Here is a 25,779-nt window from a genome sequence, read left to right as displayed (position 1 = left end):
CAGACCATCCATTGTTCATGGATGCACGGGACAAATGAGAAGCTTTTTTCTAAAGCCTAATAAGACACAGGATGTTTTTTCACGAAGATGATTGACATATTTCTTTGTGAAAGGCTTTGTAGGAATTTAGCACAATAGTACAGAACAGATTTCACTCAATTGCGGAAGTAATATTTACTGATTATATCTGGTTGACTTTGAACTATGTTCTACCTTTAAAGCTGAAACCATTTTGTTCTTTCCATAATCCCCCTGCCCGAGTGTAGCCTAAATACTTTTACATAATCACCACGGCAGAACAAATCCAGTTCACTTTTATTAAGCTGTAACGGATTCTAACGAAAAATTAATCTCTTCATATAACCGAGGGTACAGAGAAGTTTTTTCACTAGCCCAATGAACAAATTCTATTCCAACTCGACTCGTACTGGTTAGATGATCCTCCGTGAGGAGGTTGCTGCTGAAATATTTAAAACTGCTTTCTCATTTCCGTGACATTTCCCGGCTTTGACTATTTCAAAGGAAGTCTTTCACGCTTCTAGGTGCTTTCTGCACATTAACCCACGATGAGTTTACTGGATTTGTGGACTCTCTACAATCCGAGATACTGGATGAGAGTCTTTTGCAAGTTGTACAAACCATCTGGGTACACCAGAGACCAGCAGAAAACTTGGAAGGCGGGGAGCTCTCCCCGGCCCTACTTTGGGGTGCAGGCTCTGCAGAGTCACCCCATTTTTAGGCAGCAAAGGTCAGATTTAAGCACGGAGAGGTGGAGCCCGGGTGAACCGACAAACTCCTGATACCATGACAATCTCGTCACCCGGGAGAGCTGTTGGAAAAGGACCCCGTGGGTCCTGATCACCCCACCTTCCTCCCTCCTCATTCCCCCACCTAGCTTGAGAGATGAAACTCTCCTTCCTAAAACGAGTCTCAAAGAAGCCCCCCAAATGACGTCAAGCCTAGAAAAACAGACCGCCTCTGCGATAATCACATCTCAGGGCCCTTGCAAGCCATCTTCTCCGCTGAACAAAGTCACCTTTGCACCACAGGGTCTCATCCTGTTATACACACACACACATACACAGGTATGTACATGAAGCAAGAAGACGTGTGGCACTTTTAACCCTCCTACTGTTAAATTTAGTTAAACAAACTAGACCCAATACCCAGATTTGAGACTTAAAAGATATCCATACAATAAGTACATATTTTCAACAGACACCTTGTGTGTTATTACCGGACCTGTATTGGAGGGTAATTTCAATCGACAAAAACATAAGCAATCTGAAAGCAATTTAAAACATGCACTTTCATGCAGGCGGAATAATTTACATTCGTTTCAAGTACAAGTTCCCTAGCACGTTCCCCCGTTTATTCAATGTTGACTATCTGGATTGGATAATCCCTACCGTTACCTCTAACCATTTGATCAGATGCTTAATCTAGAATCCCCAGAAGCGAGCGGGGGATTTTTTTGTGGTGTTTGATTTTGTTTTGTTTTTCAAAAGAACTCCGGTCCCAGGAAGACCCACGCAAGCAACTGGGATGGAACTGCAGATCACACCCGCAGTGTGACCTGAAATTAGCTTTTCGGGTCAAACTCGGGTCATCGTCCTCAAGGGAGGCTTTGACCTTGGGTTGTAACCTTGCCGGCTCCAGGACCTAACTGGGGCACGCGCTCTCCAACAAGGCGTCGGCTTTAAGCTCCCGGCCCGGGCAATGATACTGAATTTCCTCGCGGCAACGGGCCCCGGACTCTAAGGCAGGACTTGGAGCGGTCTCGCTTTCTCGACCCGTTTAGACGGCTCTTCTCTCAGTGAAGGTTGTACTCGGGGGCTGTCACGCCTCATTCGGAGCGAGCTGGAGGCCGCTGCCGTCGCAATGGGATCCAAAAGGAAACGACTCACCTTCCCAGTTGGCCGGGAAGCTACCGTTGGGCCGACCTCCTGGCGGGCCTCTGCCCTTCGGGACAGTGGGCGAGTCCTTTTTTAAATCAGAAACGGGCTTGACCTTAACGCCTATGAACGGGACGTAGGAAAGGTGGGAAGTGGTTTATTTAGCCTTGGGCCTTCTCTACCTTCCCCCGGCCTCCTGAATCCCAACAGGCTAACGAGTCCGGTTCTCAAACCTTCCGCTCCCCTCTCTTTCTCCCACACCTTCTACGTACACGACACCAGACAGGGATTAGATTATAACCGACGGAGCACAAACACTCAAGCAGCAGATGCATTACCGGGGAGGGAGGGGGGCGTTTTATATATGCACCACGGGGCCACATTAGAAAGCCATCTCGGCAGGCTCGGCGTCGAGGTGATCGACGGAGCCGCTGTCCGTTTACGTCCCTGCCGCATTTTCACCAGTCACGTCCTCAGGACGGGAAGCCAGGGGCCGCGGGGCTTCAGGAAAAGGCTACGTGGCCTTGGGAATGACGTGCAACCCGGGCGTTTAGTGTTTGGGAGCTAGGTTGGGTTGGGACTGGCCTTGATGCACATGCAGTGGATTTGGTTTCAGGAGAGAAAAATCAATTGGGAATGTCGGCGCTGTTATTTCTGTTCCCGTATTTGTGATGAATGAAGAGCAGCACCACGCCCAAGAAGAAGCAGATGGAGCCGACTGTGATGTACGCAATTCCCAAAAATGGATTTTTGCCTCCCATCCACGACACGGTACTCAGGATCATCCTTTTTCGGCCGTCGAAACTATGGACGGGGTAATCTGGGGAGGGTATCGGAAGGCCGCTTTTCAAACGCGAGCCGCCGCCGCATTAAAACGTCATTCGAGGACTCCTCGCGCAGCCCGCTGGCTCCTATTTAACTGGCCTACTCACTGATCGCCACGGTCATGACCTCTAGGACTTACTCACTGGGCTTCGTCCTTGTCTCGCCGAAAACCTCTTGCTCTTCTCCCCGGCCTGGGGGCTCCCTCCTCCTTCACATCCAACAGACCCCCCCAAATCCCCCATCCTCGAAGCCCTATTAAAAATCCCATCTCCTCCACGGAGACTTCCGTGACTAATCTCCCACCCTCCTTCCCTTCCTTTTGCGTCACTTGTACACTTGAGACCCGAGCCCTCAATTGCTCATGCCATCTCCTCACCCCACGGCACTTGTGTACTTCTCTATCCTCGGGAATTTCCCCTACTGTAATTTACTCCAGTGTCTGTCTCCCCTGCTGTACTGTTACCGCCTACGGGGCAGGGCCGGTGTCCATTAACTCTAGCGGACTCGCCCAAGCTCTCAATACAGCGTGAGTGAGCGCTCGATAAATACAGCGGATGGCTCGCCTTCCTAAAGCACATACGAGGGGCTATTGGAAAAGTGAGCGTTTTTCAGGAGCCGAGATGGACGGTGTTTTAAGGATCCAGGTTCTCGGTGTTCTTACTCTGCACTAGGGTGGGTCTTCCTGACCCAACAATTAGACCAGGGAGACTCACTGCTCCTCCTGGTAAACTGGCAGAGAGGCAAGTATGGGTTCTAATTCCGGTTCTGCCACTTGCCTGTTGTATGACCTGGGATAAGTCACTTACCTTCTCTATGCTTCATTTACCTCACCTGTAAAATGGGGATTAAACACCTGTGCTCCCTCCCTCTTAGACTGAGGGTGCCACGCTTGACTCATTACGAGACGACTCGTTATAGGCATCTGAAAGGGAAGAGTGCCTCACTGATTTGCTGGATTTCCTCAGAAAACTTACGGCTAGAAGGGTACCAATGGACAGGATCTACTTGTGTTTCTCCAAAGGCAAGTCTCTCTCCTGCTTCATACATTTCCAATGGATCGCCACGCTTCCCACCTCTGAAACCTTACTCAGTCCCCTCCTCCAAGAAGCCTTCCCTGACTCACCTTTCATATCCTCATCCTATTCTCCCTCCCTTCTTCTTCCTCTGTGAATTTGGATTTGTACCTCTTAAGCACTTGATATTCAATCCACACCCAACCTCATGGCACTCAAGTACAAATCCTTAAACTCTATCACTTCCCCATCTATAAATTATTTTAATGTCCATCTCCCCCTCAAGACACAAACCTCCTTGTGGGTAGGGATCCCATCTACCTACTCTACTGTAACGTACCCTCTCAAGCGCTTAATACAGTGCTCTGCACATGGTAAGTGCTCAATAAAAACCACTGATTGATTGAAAATACAGTTCCCCTTCACTTTACAAGAATCAGATGGAAGAACACTTATCTTTGTTTGTCTCTAAGTAAAATGACATTATGTCATGACCTAAAACCATATCTAAATATATAAAATAAAACTTTCAACTACGAGGTTACCGCTTTTAAGTAAAAAATTTTCTTCACTTGTAACTGCACATTCGTGATTTGAGAATTGTGCCCTTTTGTGAATATGTTCCCTTATTTTGCCCTATAGACTGGGATTTAATAATCCACTTGGAACCAACGGAGCAAATGCAATTACTTAACTATTTAAAAGAAATGATTTCTCATTTTTTTAGAAAAGGTATTCTGATGATTAATGAGAAATAACAAGACTTTTTATTGGTTTAACTCTATTCTCTCGAGAACTTATCTCCCTCCTGGTATGGAATGATCAGACTGGCTCATTAAACTGGCCCTGGGAAATCACATGGACGTAACCTCATCAAAAATGCTAAATAGTTAAAAAGCAAAACGGTGGAGCTTTTGAATGACAATGAGGCCAAGTCTCCCAGTAGGTAGGCATGTTCTTTGGTAGCCAGCTGGGCCCCTGGGGAAGAGCTTGAACTCTTCATCCACTGCAATGATGCCCTGCTGCGGAGAGAGTTAATTAATGCTCTTCCCAGGAATCCTAAGCCTTCCTCCAGAGAATGGCCCTGGGTACACTGGGAGAGTGGGTCTTGGCATCAAATCTGGTCCTTTTCCACTGACTCATTGGCTTCGGCTCTCACCTACAGACACTACGTGATGGAGTTAATTTGCAAAGTGGGATTTACGCCATTTGCCCGGGCAACCGGTACGGAGCCCTGACGCAGAGACGATCCTGTCCGTTCTTCCCCCAGCCCGTTCCCAAACGTCCGTCTGAAAACAGTGTTTATCACACCCTTTTAACCTTGGAAGATGCTACCGGGAGAAGCAGCGTGGCCTGGTGGACAGAGCACGGGTCTGGGAGGAGGCCCGGTTCCGTCCCTCGTCTGCTGTGTGACCTGAGGCAAGTCGCTTCGCTTCTCTGGGCCTCGGTGACCTCATCTTTAAAATGGGGATTAAGACTGTGAGCCCTATGTGGGACAGGGACTGTGTTTAACCTGGTTATCTTCAATCTACCCCAGTGCTTCATACAGTGCCTGGTACACAGAAGGCGCTAAAAAACCACCACAAAAATCAATGAACAAAACATTGAAAATGCTGTCTCACTACCTGCATCCTGAGAAACGAGGCCGCTTCCCGCCCCACCACCCCGTTTCTCGAAACGCAACCACCAAAGGATACTGTACGTGACTTTCAGAGAGTACTGGCCCGCAGGTAACGTGGGCTGCAAGCCGCTCTTCTTCTCGATCAGTCGATAGAGCTTACGGAAAGTGGGCAGGGCCGCCGTGCGCATCCACACGATAAAGTCCTCGTTGATAAACCCGTTGTTGTCAGGATCGCGATCCAGCATGTACACGGGCTTGGGCCAGTTGACGGGCTTCGTTGTATCTAAAAAATAACGCAGTTAAAAACAAGGAACTCATAAGGCAACGTTTCCCGGCCGAACTGTTTTAGAGCACCAAAGAAATTAGGCTACTCATTTCACGTTTGGAGCGTGGCTCAGTGGAAAGAGCCCGGGCTTTGGAGTCGGAGGGCATGGGTTCAAATCCCAGCTCTGCCAACTGTCAGCTGTGTGACTCTGGGCAAGTCACTTAACTTCTCTGTGCCTCAGTTCCCTCATCTGTAAAATGGGGATTAAAACTGTGAGCCCCTCGTGGGACAACCTGATCGCCTTGTAACCTCCCCAGCGCTTAGAACAGCGTTTTGTACATAGTAAGCGCTTAACAATTACCATCATCATTATTATCTATTAGAAGTCGACCAACGGCCGGCCGATTAAGTTCTGCATTCAGTTTCTAGGAAAGTCCACCGAACTTAATAGAGTGTTTTCAATCCGTTGCAGAGCCCGCAGGCTACGTACTTTACACTTATTGTTCATGTCAGAGAGCTAACCCTATAAAAAGGCCGAAAACATTCTACAATGCCCTAGAAAGTGGGACAAACTCTTTGATCTTCACCTTTTCTGGAAGACACACCTTCTATTTGGATCATTATGGAGTTTACCTTTAAAAAGTGCTGACAGGTTATGTGTTGCTCCAGAAGGATTTCTGAATTTCACATTTTTATCTGTCCACCAAGCAATACCTCTGTTTTTTAATGGAATGGCAGACATCGTATCATTGTCAATGCGGAACAATTCCAACGTATCTAAAAATGAAACGATGAAGAAATTGTGATTATTTAATGGCTAAGAACCCACAACAGGCAAGCTGCTGTTTACCTGATTGCTACTGGCACAAACTGCCAGGGAGCGCCTTGGATATAAGCACCAAAACAAAACAGGCAAAATTGACATGAGAAAAAAAAAAACACGTTGACTGACGACCAAAAGAAACAACCCGGTCTCTCTGCTTTTCTTTTTCTTCTCCTCTAAGACCTTCCAAGAACTTTCCAAGACTTAGGAGCTGGGGATAACGCCTTTAAAACCTGATAAAGTACTTTACAAATCAGGGTAAAGGTGGCAGCGGAAGGAGCATACAAAACCCATTTTTCACTCAAAAATAAAAAAAGGTTCCCATTTAGATGTCTTAATTTGCTTTTATAAAAAGGCCCCAAAACATACCTCGAGGTTCCCTTGTGGGCAGGGAAAGTGTCTACTAACTCTGTTATAGTGTACTCTCCCGACAGCTTAATACAGTGCTCTGCACACAGTTAGTGCTCAATAAATGACTGATTGATCGACTGAACCAATTCCTTGGGTTGACCTGTCTCCCGTCCCCCAAAAAACAACTTTGTTCATTATTAGTATATTTTTGTCCAGTGATCACCCAACAAGTAAATCTCAAAGTCCAAAAGGACAATTCCAAACCTACCGCTCTAATGACAGTAGCATTCTAGGGACTATCACTTTTCATAGTAAAAAAACTGTGGCACCTTTTTTACTGCATAACACACTATCAAAACCTTAAATGACCCAAACTGGAAAATGACTTGACAGCATAAAGAATCGCATAAAAAAATATCGTACCGTTAAACATGCTATTGGCAATAGCTCCGCAAGGAGCAATGGCTTTATCCTCATTCCTGCGATAGGGCTCACACTCCTTACTGGGATTCTGAAAGAAAAGTCGGTTAGGACCCGGAGTGAAATAATAGCCGGTCGCTTCGGTGTCTGACGGACTAGGTTTGGGCCGATTCCCTGATTTCTAACAACCACGGTTGAAAGGATTAAAATCTGTAAAGCTTACAAATTCTCTAAGCGGCCCGCTGACGGGAGAGTAAGATTTTTCTCCCGTTTACTTCTGACTACCTCCTTCTCCCTGCTGGTGGGGGGACTTGGTGAACAACTATTTTGTGGTTGCCCTTTGTTTTTGAGAACGCGCCCCGGCCTCTGCTCCCTGCAGGCATGCTGCCCTCCCTACGGTAATGCTGTGTTACGGTCCTAAGAGACTTCAGATTTGTTCAGACCCAAGAGGGACAGCGACGTTACATTCAGCTTGAACAGGCAGAGGCAAACGCTTGGCAAGTGACCTCGGCAGTATTTCCTATCAGAAGCGTCACGGACTGCCCTGAGAAAACGGCAGTTTCATGCTCTTCATACCCTAACTCCCCTTTCTGTCATCCCTTGAATGACGGGAGCTTCGACGGTATACTCCTTCCCTGTGAAGCATGATATAAACACGTAGGAAGTAAGATTTCAAACAGCCCCAGAGGACTAGCAACAACGGCGCTATGAGAAACCACAAAAGGTTTTAGACAGCTGATGAAAAATAAGACTACAGGAAACAATCCTTGAGGCAAAGTAACGATGTCCAGTCTCCCCGCGATTAATCGGTTCTGGAGGGGACACGTCCTTTATAATCATTCTGCAACAGGATCAAATAGTGACACTGAGGGAGACATTTCTGTTTTCTTTGTTCTCTGGCAAAACTCCCACTATCCGGAACAGCAGGTAACTGTCGCTTCTCTGCTTAACCGGAACAGAACTGGCGGGCTGGGAGGGAATGATCCCTCTACCCTGCAAGTTCCTTCTGGGCAGGGAATGTGTCTACCAAGTCGTACTGAACTCTCCCAAGTGCTTAGTACAGTGCCCTGCACACAATAAATACCACTAACTGACGAACTGAAACATGGCCACGGGCACAGAGAAACAAGCCTGCTGTCACCCTTCTCCCACCCCTGGCCCTCTCTGACTTCCCACTTGAGGGTGTCCCCTCCCCTCCCGAGCCAGCAGACCTTGGTCTGTTGTGGATGTCAAAGGGGCAGAAGGGGGAGGCTCTGGGGACCCCCCCCCAGCCCATTCTCTGGTCCGAGCACGGCCCTGAGACGCTGGCTCCAGGAAGGTGGCAGCCCAGAGAAACCAAAATGGGCACCCACCTATACACGACCCATCTTTTGGCTGCTGTTGCACTAAAAAGTGCCTTCAGGAGTGGCCAGCGGTAGCCACGGTGACCAATAGGCCTGTAGCAGAAGGGTCATTTGAAAAAACTGCACTGATGCCCTCTGACCTATTCTACAACCCCCCCCACCCCCCAATCTCCCTCCTCCCAGTCCTCCCAGCCCAGCTCCCAGTGGCAATATCCATCAGTCTCCAGTCCTCCCATTAGACTGCCTTCTCCGGGCCATTAACCGGGAGCTCTGGGGCTGCTGGAGACCTGCAATCAGGCAGAAGCCTCAAGAGCGACAAGTTGTCTGAACGCTGTCACCTTCTTTGTTCCTTCAGCGGCATTTACTTACGGTTAAGGAGCTATTGTCGCCATTGAGTTGGCTATCGTCTCGAGATTTCACGTAACGGCGATGATTTTGATAGAAATTGGACAATCCGTAATACATAAACACATTGCCCTGAAGGAAGACATCGAAAGAGGTTTTACTAATGTGGAAAATATCAAACCGGTACAAAAAACTATTATTACATTTGGCACCGTGCCCCACACCTACGTACAACTTTCAAAATGCTTGTTCTTCAGGAGCAGTTGCCAATTTTCAGGCACTCTCCAGATCTCAATTCTCTAGGAAGACATGGATTTATTTATTTTTTCTGAGTCACAAGCTAATTTCATCCCGGGCAACAGAGTGCCGGGCAATTCATTAAACTGATAAATACGTATACAGAATGATTTTCGGATCTGTAAGCATTTTAAGTGACATTAAAAGACTCTCTAAGCCCCACCTGGGGCAAGGAACTGTCTCGACCTGATCGACACTTTTTGTCCCTGCACTTAGTACAGCGCTTGGCACACAGTAACTGCTTACCAAATACCACAATTATTAGCAGACCAACGGTCCGCTGGAAGAGCCATACGGCTGTTCATTTCAGGACCTCGCTTGTGGCTATGGATGTATCACGACAAGGTCGTTCCTCGTATTTAATGGTAATGCCACCGGTGGTGAGATCCTTATGTGACCGACAATCCGCTGCAGTATGCGTGCACACGGACATAATCCCTTTTAGGCCTGATGTTTGCTAACTGTCGTTCGAGTTTGGAGTTATTTTCTAATGGGAACTTCCTGATCCCTCTCGGCTGGATGGTTCCTTTATTTGTTGTTTGCTTTATATTGGTTATGGGCTTCCGGGATAAAAGCCGCCAGGCACAGTCCTCTCCGGGGGGCCTCTGGAGAGAATGAAGCGGGCGGTTTTAGAGCACTGTTAACAAAACCCTTCCCTATTCGGGGTGAACGGTGCCTACCTCTAGAGTTGCTCACACAACTGAGGTGCTCCCAAATGTCTTTTCTGCCTTCAAACCCGCCTGCTCGTGTATGCCCTTTAATTAAGGCAGGGCGTGCACGGGTTGTGATGCCCTCACTAAGACACGGGTATCATCTGTCCAGCCGGCATTGCCAATTGTGAGTCGCCCTGAGCCGACTTAGCTCGATTCCTCAGCGACTGAAAAGCTGCACTATCCACAAGGGTAAGAGTGTAATCTGTCCCTGGGAAACAGACTCTTCTCAGGAGGAGGCAGGGTTGTGGTTCATTCAGCCTCCGTGGGTGTAGCATTCATTCCCGCCGTAAGCCCGCCCGGCTTACCCAGACTGGAGTTCGTTGTCCGGACTATTTAGGTGGCTCTGCCACTCCCCAGAAATATGGGTGGCTTGGGAAAAGGGAAATTGGGAGGGAAAACTAATAAAGATAGACCCAGTCTCTCCCAATCGATCGATCAGTGGTATTTACTGAGCAGTTACAACATGTAGAGCATCTGGGAGAAGGCGATGGAATTAGAGGACACGCTCCCTGCCCAAAATGAGGTCACAGTAGAGAGGGGGAGACAAACATTAAGAGAAATCCTTTGTAATATATAATTTAAAGATATGTATGGAAGTGCCCTGGGGTTGGGGCAATATCAAAGGTTCAAAGGTCACAGATGACGCAGAAGGGAGAGAAGACAGGGGAGCTTGTTGTGGGCAGGGAGTTGTGCCTGTTTACTGTTCTACTGTACTCTCCCAAGTGCTTTGCACACAGTAAGCGCTCAATAAATACAACTGAATGAATGAAAACAGGGCCTCCCCTTCCCTGGGCCTTTGACGAGGCAGATCCTGGACGGCAATTATCCATTCAATTCAATCATATTTATCGCGCTCCTGTGTGCAAAGCACTGTACTAAGCACTTGGGAGAGTACCATATAGCGACGAACAGAAATGGGGTTACTTTTCTACTGGAGGAGACGTGACTGGGCACCATTCTTCTCACTGAACCCCAAGTTCTGACTCATCTACCTGCCACGTTTGCAATCTGGGTCAACTGCATGTCTCTCCCATTAGGCTCTAAGTCTTCAAAGACAAGGACCTGGGTCTTTTCGCTTCTCCTGCACGTTCCCACATGCCTAGTACAGTGCTCTGCACAACACACTCAATCAGCATCGAAGACGATGTTGATTCCAGCTTGCACCATTTCCCGTGGTGATGAGGGCTATCTGCTGCGTGAGGAGGAAGGCGGGACTTTCTCCTAGCACACAGAGTAACCCAGTTTTTGACAGAGACTGTACCAGCAATCCTGGGATTTGTACGTAGACCTAAAACTTTCAGAAAACACTAAAAAACAGAGAAGCAGCACGGCCTAGTGGGTAGAACATGGGCCTGGGCGTCAGAAGGCCCGGGGTTCTAATCCCGGCTCCGTTGTTTCTCTGTTGTGTGACCTCAGGCGAGTCGCTTAACTTCTAGTGCTTCAGTTATCTCGAGCCCGGAGGAATTGCTGGGATTAGAGCCCGGGAACTTCCGACTTCCAGGCCTGTGGTAGGTCATGCTGCTGTGGGTATAAACCACAATGGTAAAGAAACACTTAACAGAGGGCTCTGCACATAGTAAGCACTCAAACACCACTAACTGATGCGTCTCCTTTTTCTTTCCTTGGGGAAAATGGACAGTGATAATAGAAAGCTCAGCTCTGATTTGAGACCAGTAAAAGAAAGCCCCGGTATGGGATGCTACCTCTGGAGAATGAATAAAGTCGCGGGTGGGCTCAAAGTGGAAATGAATACCGGCAAGAAAGCCCTATTTGCAGCCAAAGGTCCTAATGCATCTCTTTAAAGTACAACTGGTTCATTACTAACAATGAGGTCATAATAGCAAGAATAAATAAGTGGTCACTCTGAGGGCAGCCAAGTAGAAATAACTGCAGGGCTGCTTTGGATCAGAGCTCAATGTTTGGGGTACAGCAGATAAAAGGCCAAAGCTATTAGTTAAATGAGAGTCCCAAAAAGTGGCAACCTTTCTCCAAAGCGAAGACCCAAAATCAGAATTTACAAACTATTTTTTCAACGGCTCCAAGTCAATAGTAGCTTTTCACCTATGGACCGATTAATCATTCAATAGTAATTATGCACCCCTGAGGTGTGCTATCCTCTAGGAGCTTAGGATTTATGAAGGGTATTTTATGTACGACTCCTCGTCTTCAAAGGGAAGCTATTAATACACAAATCCAAGTCTCATGACCTAGCTTGTGAAAAGGGACACATTTAAAGATCTTTTGCTTTTTTAGTAACACACTTCCTTGAAAGGCAGACCTCAAAAGCTTGTTCCAGGGTAAAGTTAATGTTGCAGATGCAAGATGCTGTTTGATTCCAAGACAAACACTTATTACAGGGACTATCAGCTTCTGTTCCTGTGTAATCAATCTGAAAAAGAAAAGCAAAATTACCATCCACTTGAGGAAAACATTTATCCACAGAAACATTTTCTAAATGATGAAAAAATATGAATCTACAGAATAAATCCTAATCTTCCTGATTCTCTTTTCTGGAACAAACTTCCCAGTGAAAACAGTCTAATGGTCTATGTGGTCCCTAAAGGCAGAAACAGTGACTGCCATCTCATCTTTGTGAGTAAATCATTTTCTCCACTTTACTAATAGACAGGCCACTAAATACTTATGCAAAATGAAAGGCTTGCGTCAAATGACTTGCACTTTGAAGATATAAAGTACATCAATCTACATTTTTGTGCTGAAGGCCACTTTTCATCCAGTTTCCCCCCACCTTACAAATACTCAGGTTATTACTTATGCCATTTCACTTAAACTTTAGCTGTATTTTATACTCAGGAAATATTAAGACTTTTTTTAAAAAAAAGACATTTATTAAGCGCTTAGGTGGATACGACTAATCGGCTTCTAATTCTCTTTCCACTCCACTCACCCCCCCACTTCTTTCCAGTCTCTCCCACACAATCACACTGCGGCACTAATGAGGGCTGGACGTACGTGGCCCCGATTTCCATGGACTCCTGAGCTCGGTCCCTTTGAGAGTAGGAGGTGAGGGAAGATTAAAAAAACCAAAACAAAACCCAAAACAAGGGGTGCAAAAGCCAGAAAAAAATGTGGGAGATGTAGGAGTAGTGACAGCTTTTTTTTTTCTCCGTGGTATTTGGAGCAGATACAAATTCATCAGGTTGGACTCGGTCCCTGTCCCACATGGGCCTCACGGTTTCAATCCCCATTTTTGCAGAGGAGGTAACTGAGGCCCTGAGAAGTGCCCAAAGGTCACCCAGCAGATAAGTGGAGAAGCTACGATTAGAACCCGGGTCCGTGTGACTCTCAGGCCTGGGCTTTATCCACTAGGCCTGCTGCTTTGCTGTTAAACTATCAGTGTTTTGCCCCACACAGAGAGCGAAGCTAGGCTTCACTCCCTCATCCCCACCTTGAGACTCTCCCTGTCCGTCGACAGTGGCCAGCTTCGGCTGTGGCTAAGGAGCCGTCCGAAACTCCAGTGCCCAGCGCAGAGAGTCTGGGTGAGACCAGGAGGCTCTAAGAGCACAGCCCAATCCTCACCCTCCATCCTTCCCATTGTTCGACACCCCCGGGGTGGGATTTCTCCGGGGATCCACCTACCCTCCTCACCTTGCCCAAACCCTGGGCCACTATTACGGGACTGGAGCTTGGAGGGAAGCAAGCCTGAAAACATGCTCTTCTCCCTTACCAGCCTTTATTCCCAGGTCTTCTGTAATATGCTTTCACTTAGCCCCACATCTAATTTGCTGGGGGAGAAGGCCTTGGGTTAATAATGACAGTAAGCGCTCAATAAATACGATTGAATGAATGAATGAATGGAATAATGAAAGTTCAGTGGGCAGACAAATGATTCCATCAGCAGCCAGACACGGGCCCACCCCACCCAACCCCCTAACCCATTCTCCCCCACCCCCAGTCCCCAACATTTAAGTCTGGAAAAGAGCCACACTCTATTACATTATACACTGCTTCAAGATGTCACGCATTCTACATGAATGGTAATTTCTAACGGCAGAATTCTAAAAGACCCTTTCTTCCATGTGCTGAAATAATTCAAGAAAAATGATCACACCTGGGTAGTTTGGTAAACTCAACATTTGCTTGCGAATCACAAGATCAGTTTTCTATTTCTTTTTCCAGCTAGGCACTCGCAATTTGACAGTAAGTGAAAAATCTTCTGAGCTGCAGTTTTCCTATCTGTCCCCTAACTACGTCTCCAAGATATTAGTTCATTTTGAATCATCATTTAAGTGCATTTTAGAGAAAGGTGCTAGAGCCATATATTTTCACAGCTCCCCCCAAATCTTTCAGTGTGTACTGAAAACTTTTTTTCCCAAATAATATGGATTAAATGTGGTTCATTTAGACGTCTCAACTGCAAACCCCAAAATAGCCTAAAAGCAGGAGTAGGTGACATTTTGGGGGAATGCCAAGAAATGCTGAATCAGAGTGCCGTGACGGGAATCTGAGAGGACAGGTATGCTTTTACTAGGTGGTCCGCAAAAAGGACTGTACAACCCCTCTTCTGCAATGATTTTTTTTAAATTTCCCATGAGAGTTGCAACCCTTTGGTTCGAAGATGACCTGGCTTATGGTAAGACTGTATCTGTGGGTGCTGGGAAATGATCCAACGTCGGTGCTTGCTCATAGTGTTTTGCTTTGGGACCAAGTAAACCCTTTAGAGCAGTTAACCTCCTCCAGACTCGGACTAAAGAATGAGAAACCTGGCAACACAGAGTCAAAATAGCCTCCGTCCTCTTCACGTCCCAGCCCTAAAGATTCTCACGGAAGAACCTGCTCTTAGGCTGGAGGGCTGGGGGTGGTTGCCAGTGCCAACTGGCATCCTGTGTCCCCTTTGCTGATCGTGCCAGGGGTGGCGGCTAATCCCTGCCTTAGGGGGATACAAAAACAAATGACTTAAATTACATAGGGACCACACGACTCAACGAAGGTGTTCATTTTGTCCTTAAACTCAAAAAGCCAGCCAGAGAGAGAGATCATCACGTTTTGAATGAGAAAGGGCTTTGTGCTACCAGGACTGGGAGTTCTTGCCATAGAAAAGCCTCCAGCGTTGTGCTAATTGATCCCAGCAGTCAAAGGTGTGCAGGGAGAGGCAGGTCGCCTTTAGTGTAGAGGGACTGGGGCTTTGGGAAATACAGGTAACATTCCAAACCTGTTTGCTGCCCAAAGAACCCTCTATTAATTTAAAAACAAATGTTGCATCGGATCACCTTTACTTTACTGCTCATCAGCTACGACCTTATGGATTACCAATTATTAATCAACTAAGCGCCCACTGTGTGCAGCATTAAGCTCTTGGGAGAGTACAACAGAATTACAGACATGAACGCTGCTGCCGGATAGCAGTAAAGCCTAATTTATGCAATCTCTGTGATTGAAGATTTATAATTTGGCAGGGAACGTCTATGCTATTTCTGCTGTACTGTACTCCCCCACGGGCTTAGTACAGTGCTCTGCACATAGTAAGCGCTCAATCAATCAACTGAATTTACTGAGCAGTTACTGTGTACAGATCACTGTACTATATGCTTGGGAGAGTACAACACAATAATAGAGACATTATTTATTAGAACGTAAATACCACCTATAGAACTAGGTTTTCTCTCAGCCCGTTTCCACTAGGAAAGAGCAAAAGTGGCACTAAAGTCATTTTTAGTACAGAAGTGTCAAATAGTACGCAGAGTGGAACATGGCTAGAGTTTAGAACCCTACCCTACAAGTCTAAATCCTAAAGAAAGATGACTAAGGCTTAAATAGACTGGTTTATTGGATAACACTTGTGAATCTTGAAAGTCTGTTTCAAGATTTTTGCCTTCCAACCAATTCAGTTTTCTTCTTCTGCCTCATCTTCACAGTCTACAGAACAAGCTGCAATGAAAGATGGTTGAAGAAAGGAAGTTTGGAGAACGTGCACTTTTTTAGCTTGCGTGAAAACAGTTGGCATGCTTCCACATCTGTCTAGAAGCCAGCCCTAAAGAAAATCAATTGAAGACCTGTCCAGGCAGATCGGTAAAATGCTGAGTAATAAAGTAAACCCTCAGAAGCAAGATTAAGAAAATTAAGCCTAAAACAGCATTCCTATTCACCTTTTCTACACAACCATGCAAAAGTGGTTGGGGGCCTCTGATGCTCAGACGCAGAGATTAGGTTATAAATGGAAAAATGGAAGAGGAACTTCCCCCTAAGGCTGCTATAGTACCGTCGGATAAAACACTGAGGAAGCGTGGAGTGACCAGCCGGCTTCTAGGGGCGATGGGCAATGAGTGAAATGGTGTGGCCTAGTGGATAAAGCACAGGCCTGGGAATCAGAACAGCCTCTGGTTTCTAATCCTGGCTCTGCCACTTGACTGCTGTGAGACCTTGGGCAAGTCACTTTCAAGAAATCTGATTCGGCTGTCACCTTATTAAGGACCCTCAAACGTGACCTAAAGTTTAGCTTCACTTACTGAATGGTTTCCCTTCGGAGATCAGCTCATTCATTCTCCTCAACTGATTTTAGATTTTAATCAATAAGCTTTGAAGAACAGATCTGCTTCATTACTACACAGGGGAAGAACCACTTCCCTCTTGCCCCTTTCCGAGATAACTCAGTTCTCAGAGTAGCAGCCTGGCTCCAAATCTGCTGTGTGATCTTGGACAAGTCACTTCACTTCTCTGTGCCTCCGTTACCTCATCTGTAAAAAGGGGATTGAGACTGTGAGTCCCACATGGGACAGGGACTGTGCCCAACCCTATTTGTTGGTATCCACCCTAGTGCTTAGTATTGTGCCTGGCACATATTAAGTGCTTAACAGATACCATAATCATCATCAAAGTTTAGTCCTGAGTTTTTCTTCACATGAGGTTCTTCAAGACCACAATTCAAGCATGAGGGAACGGAAAGTAGGACGCCCCTTGAATCGGAGTGAAGAAAGACTATTTCTGCTAAGTGTTTCTGAAGGCAAGAACTAGAATGCCCAAGTAGTCCTACGTGATTAGGGAAGGCATTATCGGCTGCCCCATAAGACGTCCACAGTGACTATTTGCCAGTTGTCCAAGGATTATATAAAATGTAAAATATAATATTTTTGTTTTGTTTTGTTGTCTGTCTTCCCCTTCTAGACAGTGAGCCCATTGCTGGGTAGGGACCGTCTCTATATGTTGCCGATTTACACTTCCCAAGCCGCTTAGTACAGTGCTCTGCACACAGTAAGCACTCAATAAATACGACTGAATGAATAATCGATGTAATACATATTATATAACATGGAGAAACAATACTAAGATATGGCTGCTAAATTGTAACTTTGCAGAACAGTGCATTTTTGCTATCCGAATTTTTACTTACAATGACAATCTCACATCAATATGGACTTCAAGGATTGGCACCTCAGGCTCCAGGCAACCCCTACCTCCTTCCTCTCCCTGACCTTAAGGCGCTCAGACTTGAGATACCTACGGGCTTAGCTGGTTTTATTCCTTCAAAATCTTGGAGAATGGCATTGGGAAGAAAATTAGAAGCCATCAACTTGAAAATGAAAGAGAAAAATAAAAGTGACGAGATCACTTTGCCCCACACACCTAGTGAAAGGGGAACAAAGGCACGGAGAAATACAGAAATAAAAGTCAAAAGAGTGATCGCGTCTCCCAGTTGCCGAGGGCTTCCTTTGGCTTGTGAGGGTCTTTTTTAGAAATGATGGAAGCTGGCTGGGGTGGCGGGGAGGGGGTTAAGGCACCCTATTTTTTCACTTCCTTAAATCTCTCGTCTTACCTAGACGGAACTGTCTTAACCGACCTCAGCTGTGTCCTCGGGGGAGGCGGAAAGGAGAGGTGGGGAACCAAGAGCTGACCCCTTTGCCCGTTTCGAACCCTGCTTCAGCAACCACATGGCGAGAGAGGCAGGATGTGGTGTAACTGGGGTGCAGGGACTGGGGGAGGGTGAAGCGCAGGGCTGAGCGGAAAGTGAAGAACTTAGACGGGAGATCTGAACGCGACCTCGGTGTCCGGAGGAGGGGACCACGGCCCCAGACGAGATGACACTAAGGAAAGCGAGGAAACGACGGCTGGGGGCTGGCAGCGAGTGAACAGCCAATGCCCCAACTCTCCATAAGCACACATGTGCTTCAATTATTATTACATCGGTACACTCTGACAGACGAGAGAGGAAAATACAGGGAAACCCACGTGGAAACACCCATCCAGACCCAGGATGATACCCAAGTAAAATGAAACACATAGATGTTCAGCAAGCGATAAATCAATAGCATTTTTCCTCAGTGTCTACTGTGCATAGGACACCTGGGAGAACATAATACAAATGAAAGACACAGTCCTTGCCCTCGAGGCATTTAAAATCTAAAGCAGGAGACGAAGTGACATAAATTATTTACGAACCACTGGAGCAGGAGGGAAAACAAAGGGTAAATGGCGCGCGTGTAAAAAAAATGAATAAATAACTGGAGTCAGTCAGTCGGTCCATTTATTGAGCACTTATTGTGTGCACAGCACTGGACTAAGGCCTTGGGAGAGTAAAGTACAACATTCATTCATTCATTCAATTGTATTTATTGAGCACTTACTGTGTGCAGAGCAGTGTACTAAGCGCTTGGGAAGTACAAATTGGCAACATATAGAGACGGTCCCTACCCAACAGTGGGCTCACAGTCTAGAAGGTAAACAGTAAACAGATACATTCCCTTCCCTCGAGTTTAGTCTAGAGGGAGCATGTAAACTGGTATAGTGTATGCTTAACTGCTATTAAGGGTAACTGTAAGGGGCGACAATCCCTAGAACGGTGGAATTTAATTGGGGAAGGTCTCCTGGAGGAGTTGGGTTTTTCAGATCTTGGAAGATGGGGAATGCTCTGGACTATGAACTCGTGGGCAGGGAATGTGTCTGTTGGTTGTTGTACTGTACTCTCCCAAGCGCTTAATAAAATGCTTTAGCATACAGTAAGTGCTCAATAAACACGACTGACTGAATGAATGCTGTGGTCTGGTGGATTTGAAGGAAGAGGAAGTTCTTGTGTATGTGCGTGGGGGAGGAATAATGGGTCAAAGTAGGGAGGAGAGTCAAAAGAAAGGTACATTCAGCAGGTTAGCTTTGAAAGAAGAATAATTGGGGAGTAATAGGTGAAAGGGGAAGCCACGCGAGAGGGAGCACTCGGGCAAAAAGGGTCCTGAAGCCAGTCTGGAAGCTCCCACTCACAAGTAACTCCCACTGGTTCACAGAAAAGAATATCGGACGGTCACTGAATACTAAAAGCATATTTAGGCAAATCACTTGGGTAGAAAGAAAAGCACTCGAGAAACCCTAGGCGCTTTCTTAGGAAGTGATATAAACTTAAGGATTACTAAGAATACGGCTTCTCTTCACCAACCACTAGAGCTTGGACCCTGCAAGTCCTGTGCTTGGCAGAAGCCTAGCTGGTAGGAGCAAGGGATTACAATCAAATGGGGTGAGTCCTTGGCTTCAATTACATATCACCAACCCACTCGGTCTACTGATTCTCCAGAATATAAGTCGGTTGTGATCGGGGAACGTGGCTATCAACTGTGCTGCGTTATACCCTCCCGAGTGTTTAAGTATACGCTGCGCGCACCGTAGGTCGATAAATACCACTGACTGACTGGTTCACTGAGGCTCATCTTCACCACAGTCCAGATATCCCCTACACACAACAAACTCTGCCCGCTCTAAAGGATCGAACGGCTTCGCTTTCTCTTCCGGGGAGGCCACTTGCCTTGATCGCGCCACAAATCGTTCGCTCGATTTCAGTCGGAGGCCACCGTGACTGACTCCTCCTGTAACGTCCGCCTTCTCACCGTTACCTCAATCTCGTCCATCTCGCCACTGACCTCTTGGCCATGTCCTGCCTCTGTCCTGGAACGCCCTCCCTCTTTATATCCGACAGACAATTAATTCCTCTCCCCACCAGCTTCAAAGCCTTACCAAAAGCACATCTCCTCCGAGAGGCCTTCCCTGACCAAGTCCCCTTTTCCTTTTCTTCCACTCCCTTCTGAGCCGCCTTGACTTGCTCCCTTTCTTCATCCCCCCTCCCAGCCCCAAAGCATTTATGCCCGTATCTGTCATTTTATTTATTTATGCTAATGCCCGTCTCCCCCTCTAAACCGTACGCTCCTTGTGGGCAGGGAATGTGTCGGTTATATTGTCGTACTGCACTCTCCCATGCGCTTAGTCCAGTGCTCCGCACACAGTAAGCGCTCAATAAATATGACTGACTGACAGAATCAGGGAAAATTCAGTGAGGCACGGGACCTGGACACGGTAGCGGGAACCTGAGTGACACGTGGAGAACTGGAAATGGCAGACTCGATGCAGTCAAGGAAAACAGTGGATTCTCCACCCTGTAAGCTATTGTAGTTGAAATGGCAATTGGATTACTAATTATGGGGGGCCGTTTTATGATTAGCAGAACCGTGGGCGACAAGAACTCTATTACGATCCTCAAAACAGGGGCAGAGTGAGTGATACTGTTTACAATCGATAAACACCGGAATAAACACTTTCAAAGCAAGGCCTGCCTTCAGTTACAGAGAGGCACCCATATTCTCCCATATTGACTTCTAGCCTTGATATGACTTGAGAAACCCTAACTACTAAATGTATAATAGAGGTCGATACGTGAACAAATGACACAGTCTCCGTCTTGTTAGAAGAACAAAGACAAGCAGGGAATAAAGCAGGATAACGGTGCGTCTTGGCAAATCATGGTGGCACTAGGGACACCAGAGGGTCCCCAAACTGTGATTTCCTCCACTGAAGAGAGCTACAATCCTCTTGTCAGAAGCAGAATTGATTCTGGTCACTTGAAGTGTCACATCAACCCACTTCCTTCCATCACACTGCTCTTGCTATCTAGACTGTCAGCTTGCTGTGGTCAGTGAGCGCGCCTGCCAACTGTTATATTGCCCCCTCTCAAACGCTTAGTCCAGTGCTCTGCACACAGTAAGCGCTCAATAAATACCTATTCCTTCCACCGCACTGCTCCTGCTCTCTAGACTCTAAGCTCGTTGTGGGCAGGGGACGTGTCTGTCGACTCTGTTGTAATGTACTCTCCCGAGCGCTCAGTACAGCGCTCTACATATATCAATCGCTCTATCGCTGATCGGTTAACTGCAAAGCACACATCTTTGAAGCACTCTGTAAACCCAAGTAGCTTCGGAACCTCCACTCGGTGACCTTAACACATTATAGACAATGCTGTTCTCCAAGTACGGCCATCCAGCCTTTCCTCAGCGTTGAAATCTGGGGCGAAGGATTAAGGTATATACGGGAACAATTAAAGCTTTACAAACTACAGGAAGTTTTACAACATGGCTTCGTTGAAGCCCATGCCGTACTACCAAATTAACTGATCTGCTCCTCAAACTAGAACAGGCTTAGGAGCTAACAATCTGGTAAAATCTGATCTAGTTGTCTTAGAGGAAAAAAAAAAAACCACCACCGCCTAGAGGTCTCCAGTTTCTTTATCCGATAAAACCAGGACGTTAATCTCGGAATTCTGGACCGGTTCCAAGTCAGGCGATTACATTCTGAGGATTTGAAAGGTTCCCCCTGTAATTCTACTTAGTTCCTTTCCCCTCTACCTGCCCTGAGGCAGGTGAAGAGATCCCGAAGAGCAGTGTGGCTCAGTGGAAAGAGCGAGGGCTTGGGAGTCCAGAGGTCGTGGGTTCGAATCCCGACTCCGCCACTTGTCAGCTGTGTGACCTTGGGCAAGCCACTTAACTTCTCGATGCCTCAGTTACCTCATCTGTAAAATCGGGATTAAGACTGTGAGCCCCCAAGTGGGACCACCTGATCACCCTGTAACCTCCCCGGCGCTTAGCACATTCATTCACTCATTCAATCACATTTACTGGGCACTTACTGTGTGCAGAGCATGGTACTAAGCACTTGGGAAGTACAAGTTGGCAAGCACTTAATAAATCCCACAATTATTATTATTATTATTCTCTGGGCCTCAGTGACCTCATCTGGAAAATGGGAGTGAAGGCTGTGAGGCCCCCGTGGGACCACCTGATCCCCTTGTCACCTCCCCTGCGCTTAGAACAGTGCTTTGCACATAGTAAGCGCTTAATAAATGCCATCATCATCATCATCATCAACCTGATCCCCTTGTCACCTCCCCAGAGCTTAGAACAGCGCTTGGCACATAGTAAGAGCTTAATAAATGCCATCGTCATCAACATGATCCCCTTGTCACCTCACCAGCGCTGGGCACATAGTAAGCTCTTAACAAATGCCATCATCATCCACCTGATCCCCTTGTCACCTCCCCAGCGGTGGGCACATAGTAAGCGCTTAATAAATGCCATACTCATCAACATGATCCCCCTGTCACTTCCCCAGCAGTGGGCACATAGTAAGCGCTTAATAAATGCCATACTCATCAACATGATCCCCTTGTCACTTCCCCAGCAGTGGGCACATAGTAAGCGCTTAACAAATGCCATCATCATCAACGTGATCCCCTTGTCACCTCTCCAGCGGTGGGCACATAGTAAGTGCTTAACAAACACCATCATCATCAACATGATCCCCTTGTCACCTCTCCAGCGGTGGGCACATAGTAAGCGCTTAACAAATGCCATCATCATCCACCTGATCCCCTTGTCACCTCCCCAGCGCTGGGCACATAGTAAGCGCTTAACAAATGCCATCATCATCCACCTGATCCCTTTGTCACCTCCCCAGCTCTGGGCACATAGTAAGTGCTTAACAAATGCCATCCTCATCCATCTGATCCCTTTGTTACCTCTCCAGCGCTGGGCACATAGTAAGCGCTAAACAAATGCTATCCTCATCAACATGATCCCCTTGTCACCTCTCCAGCGCTGGGCACATAGGTAAGCGCTTAACAAATACCATCATCATCAACATGATCCCCTTGTCACCTCTCCAGCGCTGGGCACATAGTAAGCGCTTAATAAATACCATCATCATCATCCACCTGATCCCCTTGTCACCTCCCCAGCACTGGGCACATGGTAAGTGCTTAACAAATGCCCTCCTCATCAACATGATCCCCTTGTCACCTCCCCAGCACTGGGCACATAGGATGCGCTTAACAGATGCCATCATCATCCCCTTGTGACCTCCCCAGCGCTTAGCACAGTGTTTGGCACATAGTAAGCGCTTAACAAATATCATCCTCATCAACATGATCCCCTTGTCACCTCCCCAGCGGTGGGCACATAGTAAGCGCTTAACAAATCCATCCACCTGATCTCCTTGTGACCTTCCTGGTGCTTAGCACAGTGCTGGGCACATAGTAAGCGCTTAACAGATGCCATCACCATCCACCTGATCCCCTTGTCACCTCCACAGCGCTGGACACATAGTAAGCGCTTAACAAATGCCATCACCATCCACCTGATCTCCTTGTAATCTCCCCAGCGCTTAGCACAATGCTAGGCACATAGTAAGTGCTTAAATGCCATCCTCATCAACACGATGCCCTTGTCACTTCCCCAGCGGTGGGCATATAGTAAGCGCTTACCAAATGCCAAGCTCATCAACATGATCCCCTTGTGACCTCCCCACTGCTTAGCACAGTGCTGGCCACATAGTAAGCACTTACCAAGTGCCATCCTCATCCACCCGATCCCCTTGTCACCTCCCTGGCGCTGTGCACATCGTAAGTGCTTACCAAATGCCATCCTCATTAACATGATCCCTTTGTGACCTCTCCAGCGCTTGGCACAGTGCTGGGCACATAGTAAGCGCTTACCAAATGCCATCCTCATCCACCTGATCCCCTTGTCACCTCCCCAGCGCTGGGCACATAGTAAGCGCTTAACAAATGCCATCCTCATCAACACGATCCCCTTGTCGTCATCCCCAGTGCTTAGCACAGTGCTAGGCACATAGTAAGTGCTTACCAAATGCCATCCTCATTCACCTGATCCCCTTGTCACCTCCCCGGCGCTGGGCACATAGTAAGCGCTTAAAAAATGCCATCCTCATCCACACGATCCCCTTGTGACCCCCCCAGCGCTTAGCACAGTGCTGGGCACATAGTAAGCGCTTACCAAATGCCATCCTCATCCACCTGATCCCCTTGTCACCTCCCCGGCGGTGGGCACATAGTAAGCGCTCAACCAATACCATCCTCATCCACATGATCCCCTTGTCACCCCCCCAGCGCTTAGCACAGTGCTGGGCACATAGTAAGCGCTTACCAAATGCCATCCTCATCAACACGATCCCCTTGTCGTCGTCCCCAGTGCTTAGCACAGTGCTAGGCACATAGTAAGTGCTTACCAAATGCCATCCTCATTCACCTGATCCCCTTGTCACCTCCCCGGCGCTGGGCACATAGTAAGCGCTTAACAAATGCCATCCTCATCCACACGATCCCCTTGTCGTCCCCCCCAGCGCTTAGCACAGTGCTGGGCACATAGTAAGCGCTTAAATGCCATCCTCATCCACATGATCCCCTTGTGACCTCCCCAGCGCTTAGCACAGTGCTGGGCACATAGTAAGCGCTTACCAAATGCCATCCTCATCCACCTGATCCCCATGTCACCTCCCCGGCGGTGGGCACATAGTAAGCGCTCAACCAATACCATCATCATCCACATGATCCCCTTGTCACCCCCCCAGCGCTTAGCACAGTGCTGGGCACATAGTAAGCGCTTACCAAATGCCATCCTCATCCACCTGATCCCCTTGTCACCTCCCCAGCGCTGGGCACATAGTAAGCGCTTAACAAATGCCATCCTCATCCACATGATCCCCTTGCCGTCCCCCCCAGCGCTTAGCACAGTACTGGGCACATAGTAAGCGCTTACCAAATGCCATCCTCATCCACATGATCCCCTTGTCACCCCACCCCAGCGCTTAGCACAGTGCTGGGCACATAGTAAGCGCTTTAACTATGGTTGTACATATTTATTACTCTATTTATTTATTGATTTTACTTGTACGTATCTATCCTATTTATTTTATTTTGTTGGTATGTTTGGTTTTGTTCTCTGTCTCCCCCTTCTAGACTGTGAGCCCCCTGTTGGGTAGGGACTGTCTCTATGTGTTGTCAATTTGTACTTCCCAAGCGCTTAGTACAGTGCTCTGCACATAGTAAGCGCTCAATAAATACGATTGATTGATTGATTAACAGACGCCGTCATCATCCCCTTGTGACCGCCCCCCCCCGCCTCCCGCGCGCTTAGCCCAGCGCCGGGCCCACCGTACTACACGCCCCCGCTAAGCGCTTAGCCCAGCGCTTCTCACACAGGAAGAGCTCACTAAATACGACTGATCGATCGACGGATCGATCGGTTATCAGGGCTGCGGTGGGTGGGCGGGGCCGGACCTCGATCTGCCGGATGTTGTTGGAGGTGACGAAGATGCCGATGCCGATGGGGATGAAGATGAGGCCGATGACGAAGAAGGCGGGCAGCACGGTGCCGGCCGTCAGGATGGGCTGCCAGGCGGGCAGGCGCTGCTGCTTGAAGGCCGTGTTGTCCGGCTTGCGGCTCTTGGCGGGGCCGGTTCCTCCTCCTCCTCCTCCTCCTCCGCCTCCTCCGGGCCCGTCCGCCGCCTCCTCCTTCCCCACGAACGGCATGGCGGCGGCGGCCGACGACGACGACGACGACGACGACCGCCGCCTTCTCCTCACAGCCGCCGCCGGAAGTGGGCCGGCCCCGTCCGCGAGACCGGAAGTGGGCGGGCGGGCCCACCCTCCGACCCGGCGCGAGACCGGAAGTGGGCGGGGCCCGCCGCGCTCCTTCGTTCACTCATAAGCAAAACGATGATGGCGGCCTTTATGAGGCGCTTGCTATCCTTCATTCCATAATAATAATAGTGATGGCTTTTATTAAACGCTTACCTGGCATTTATGAGG

The 25,779-nt window shown here is 47.8% G+C and overlaps 1 protein-coding gene across 1 annotated transcript; it reads right to left on the bottom strand.

Moving 5' to 3' along the window:
- Positions 1-296: 296 nt before the first annotated feature.
- TMEM30A (transmembrane protein 30A) lies at positions 297-25,502 on the bottom strand. The gene is made up of 7 exons (XM_038761423.1): positions 25,249-25,502; positions 12,190-12,300; positions 8,926-9,033; positions 7,217-7,304; positions 6,253-6,396; positions 5,431-5,637; positions 297-2,715 (listed from the first exon to the last, which is right to left on the bottom strand). Exons 1-7 carry the CDS (start codon positions 25,498-25,500, stop codon positions 2,522-2,524), a joined length of 1,104 nt encoding a protein of 367 aa, XP_038617351.1. The 5' UTR covers positions 25,501-25,502; the 3' UTR covers positions 297-2,521.
- Positions 25,503-25,779: the final 277 nt, after the last annotated feature.

The sequence above is a fragment of the Tachyglossus aculeatus genome, chromosome 19 (assembly GCF_015852505.1).
Source record: "Tachyglossus aculeatus isolate mTacAcu1 chromosome 19, mTacAcu1.pri, whole genome shotgun sequence".
Lineage (NCBI taxonomy): Eukaryota > Metazoa > Chordata > Mammalia > Monotremata > Tachyglossidae > Tachyglossus > Tachyglossus aculeatus.
This window is presented reverse-complemented; position numbering and strand designations above follow the sequence as displayed.

Coding starts and splice junctions, on each gene's coding strand:
- TMEM30A (XM_038761423.1), bottom strand. CDS start 25,500: ATGCCGTTCGTGGGGAAGGAGGAGGCGGCGGACGGGCCCGGAGGAGGC. Junction 9,034..12,189: donor CCCTGGAACAAGCTTTTGAG/GTCTGCCTTTCA, acceptor GTCTTCCTTCAG/GGCAATGTGTTTATGTATTA. Junction 7,305..8,925: donor GCGACAATAGCTCCTTAACC/GTAAGTAAATGC, acceptor CTTTTCTTTCAG/AATCCCAGTAAGGAGTGTGA.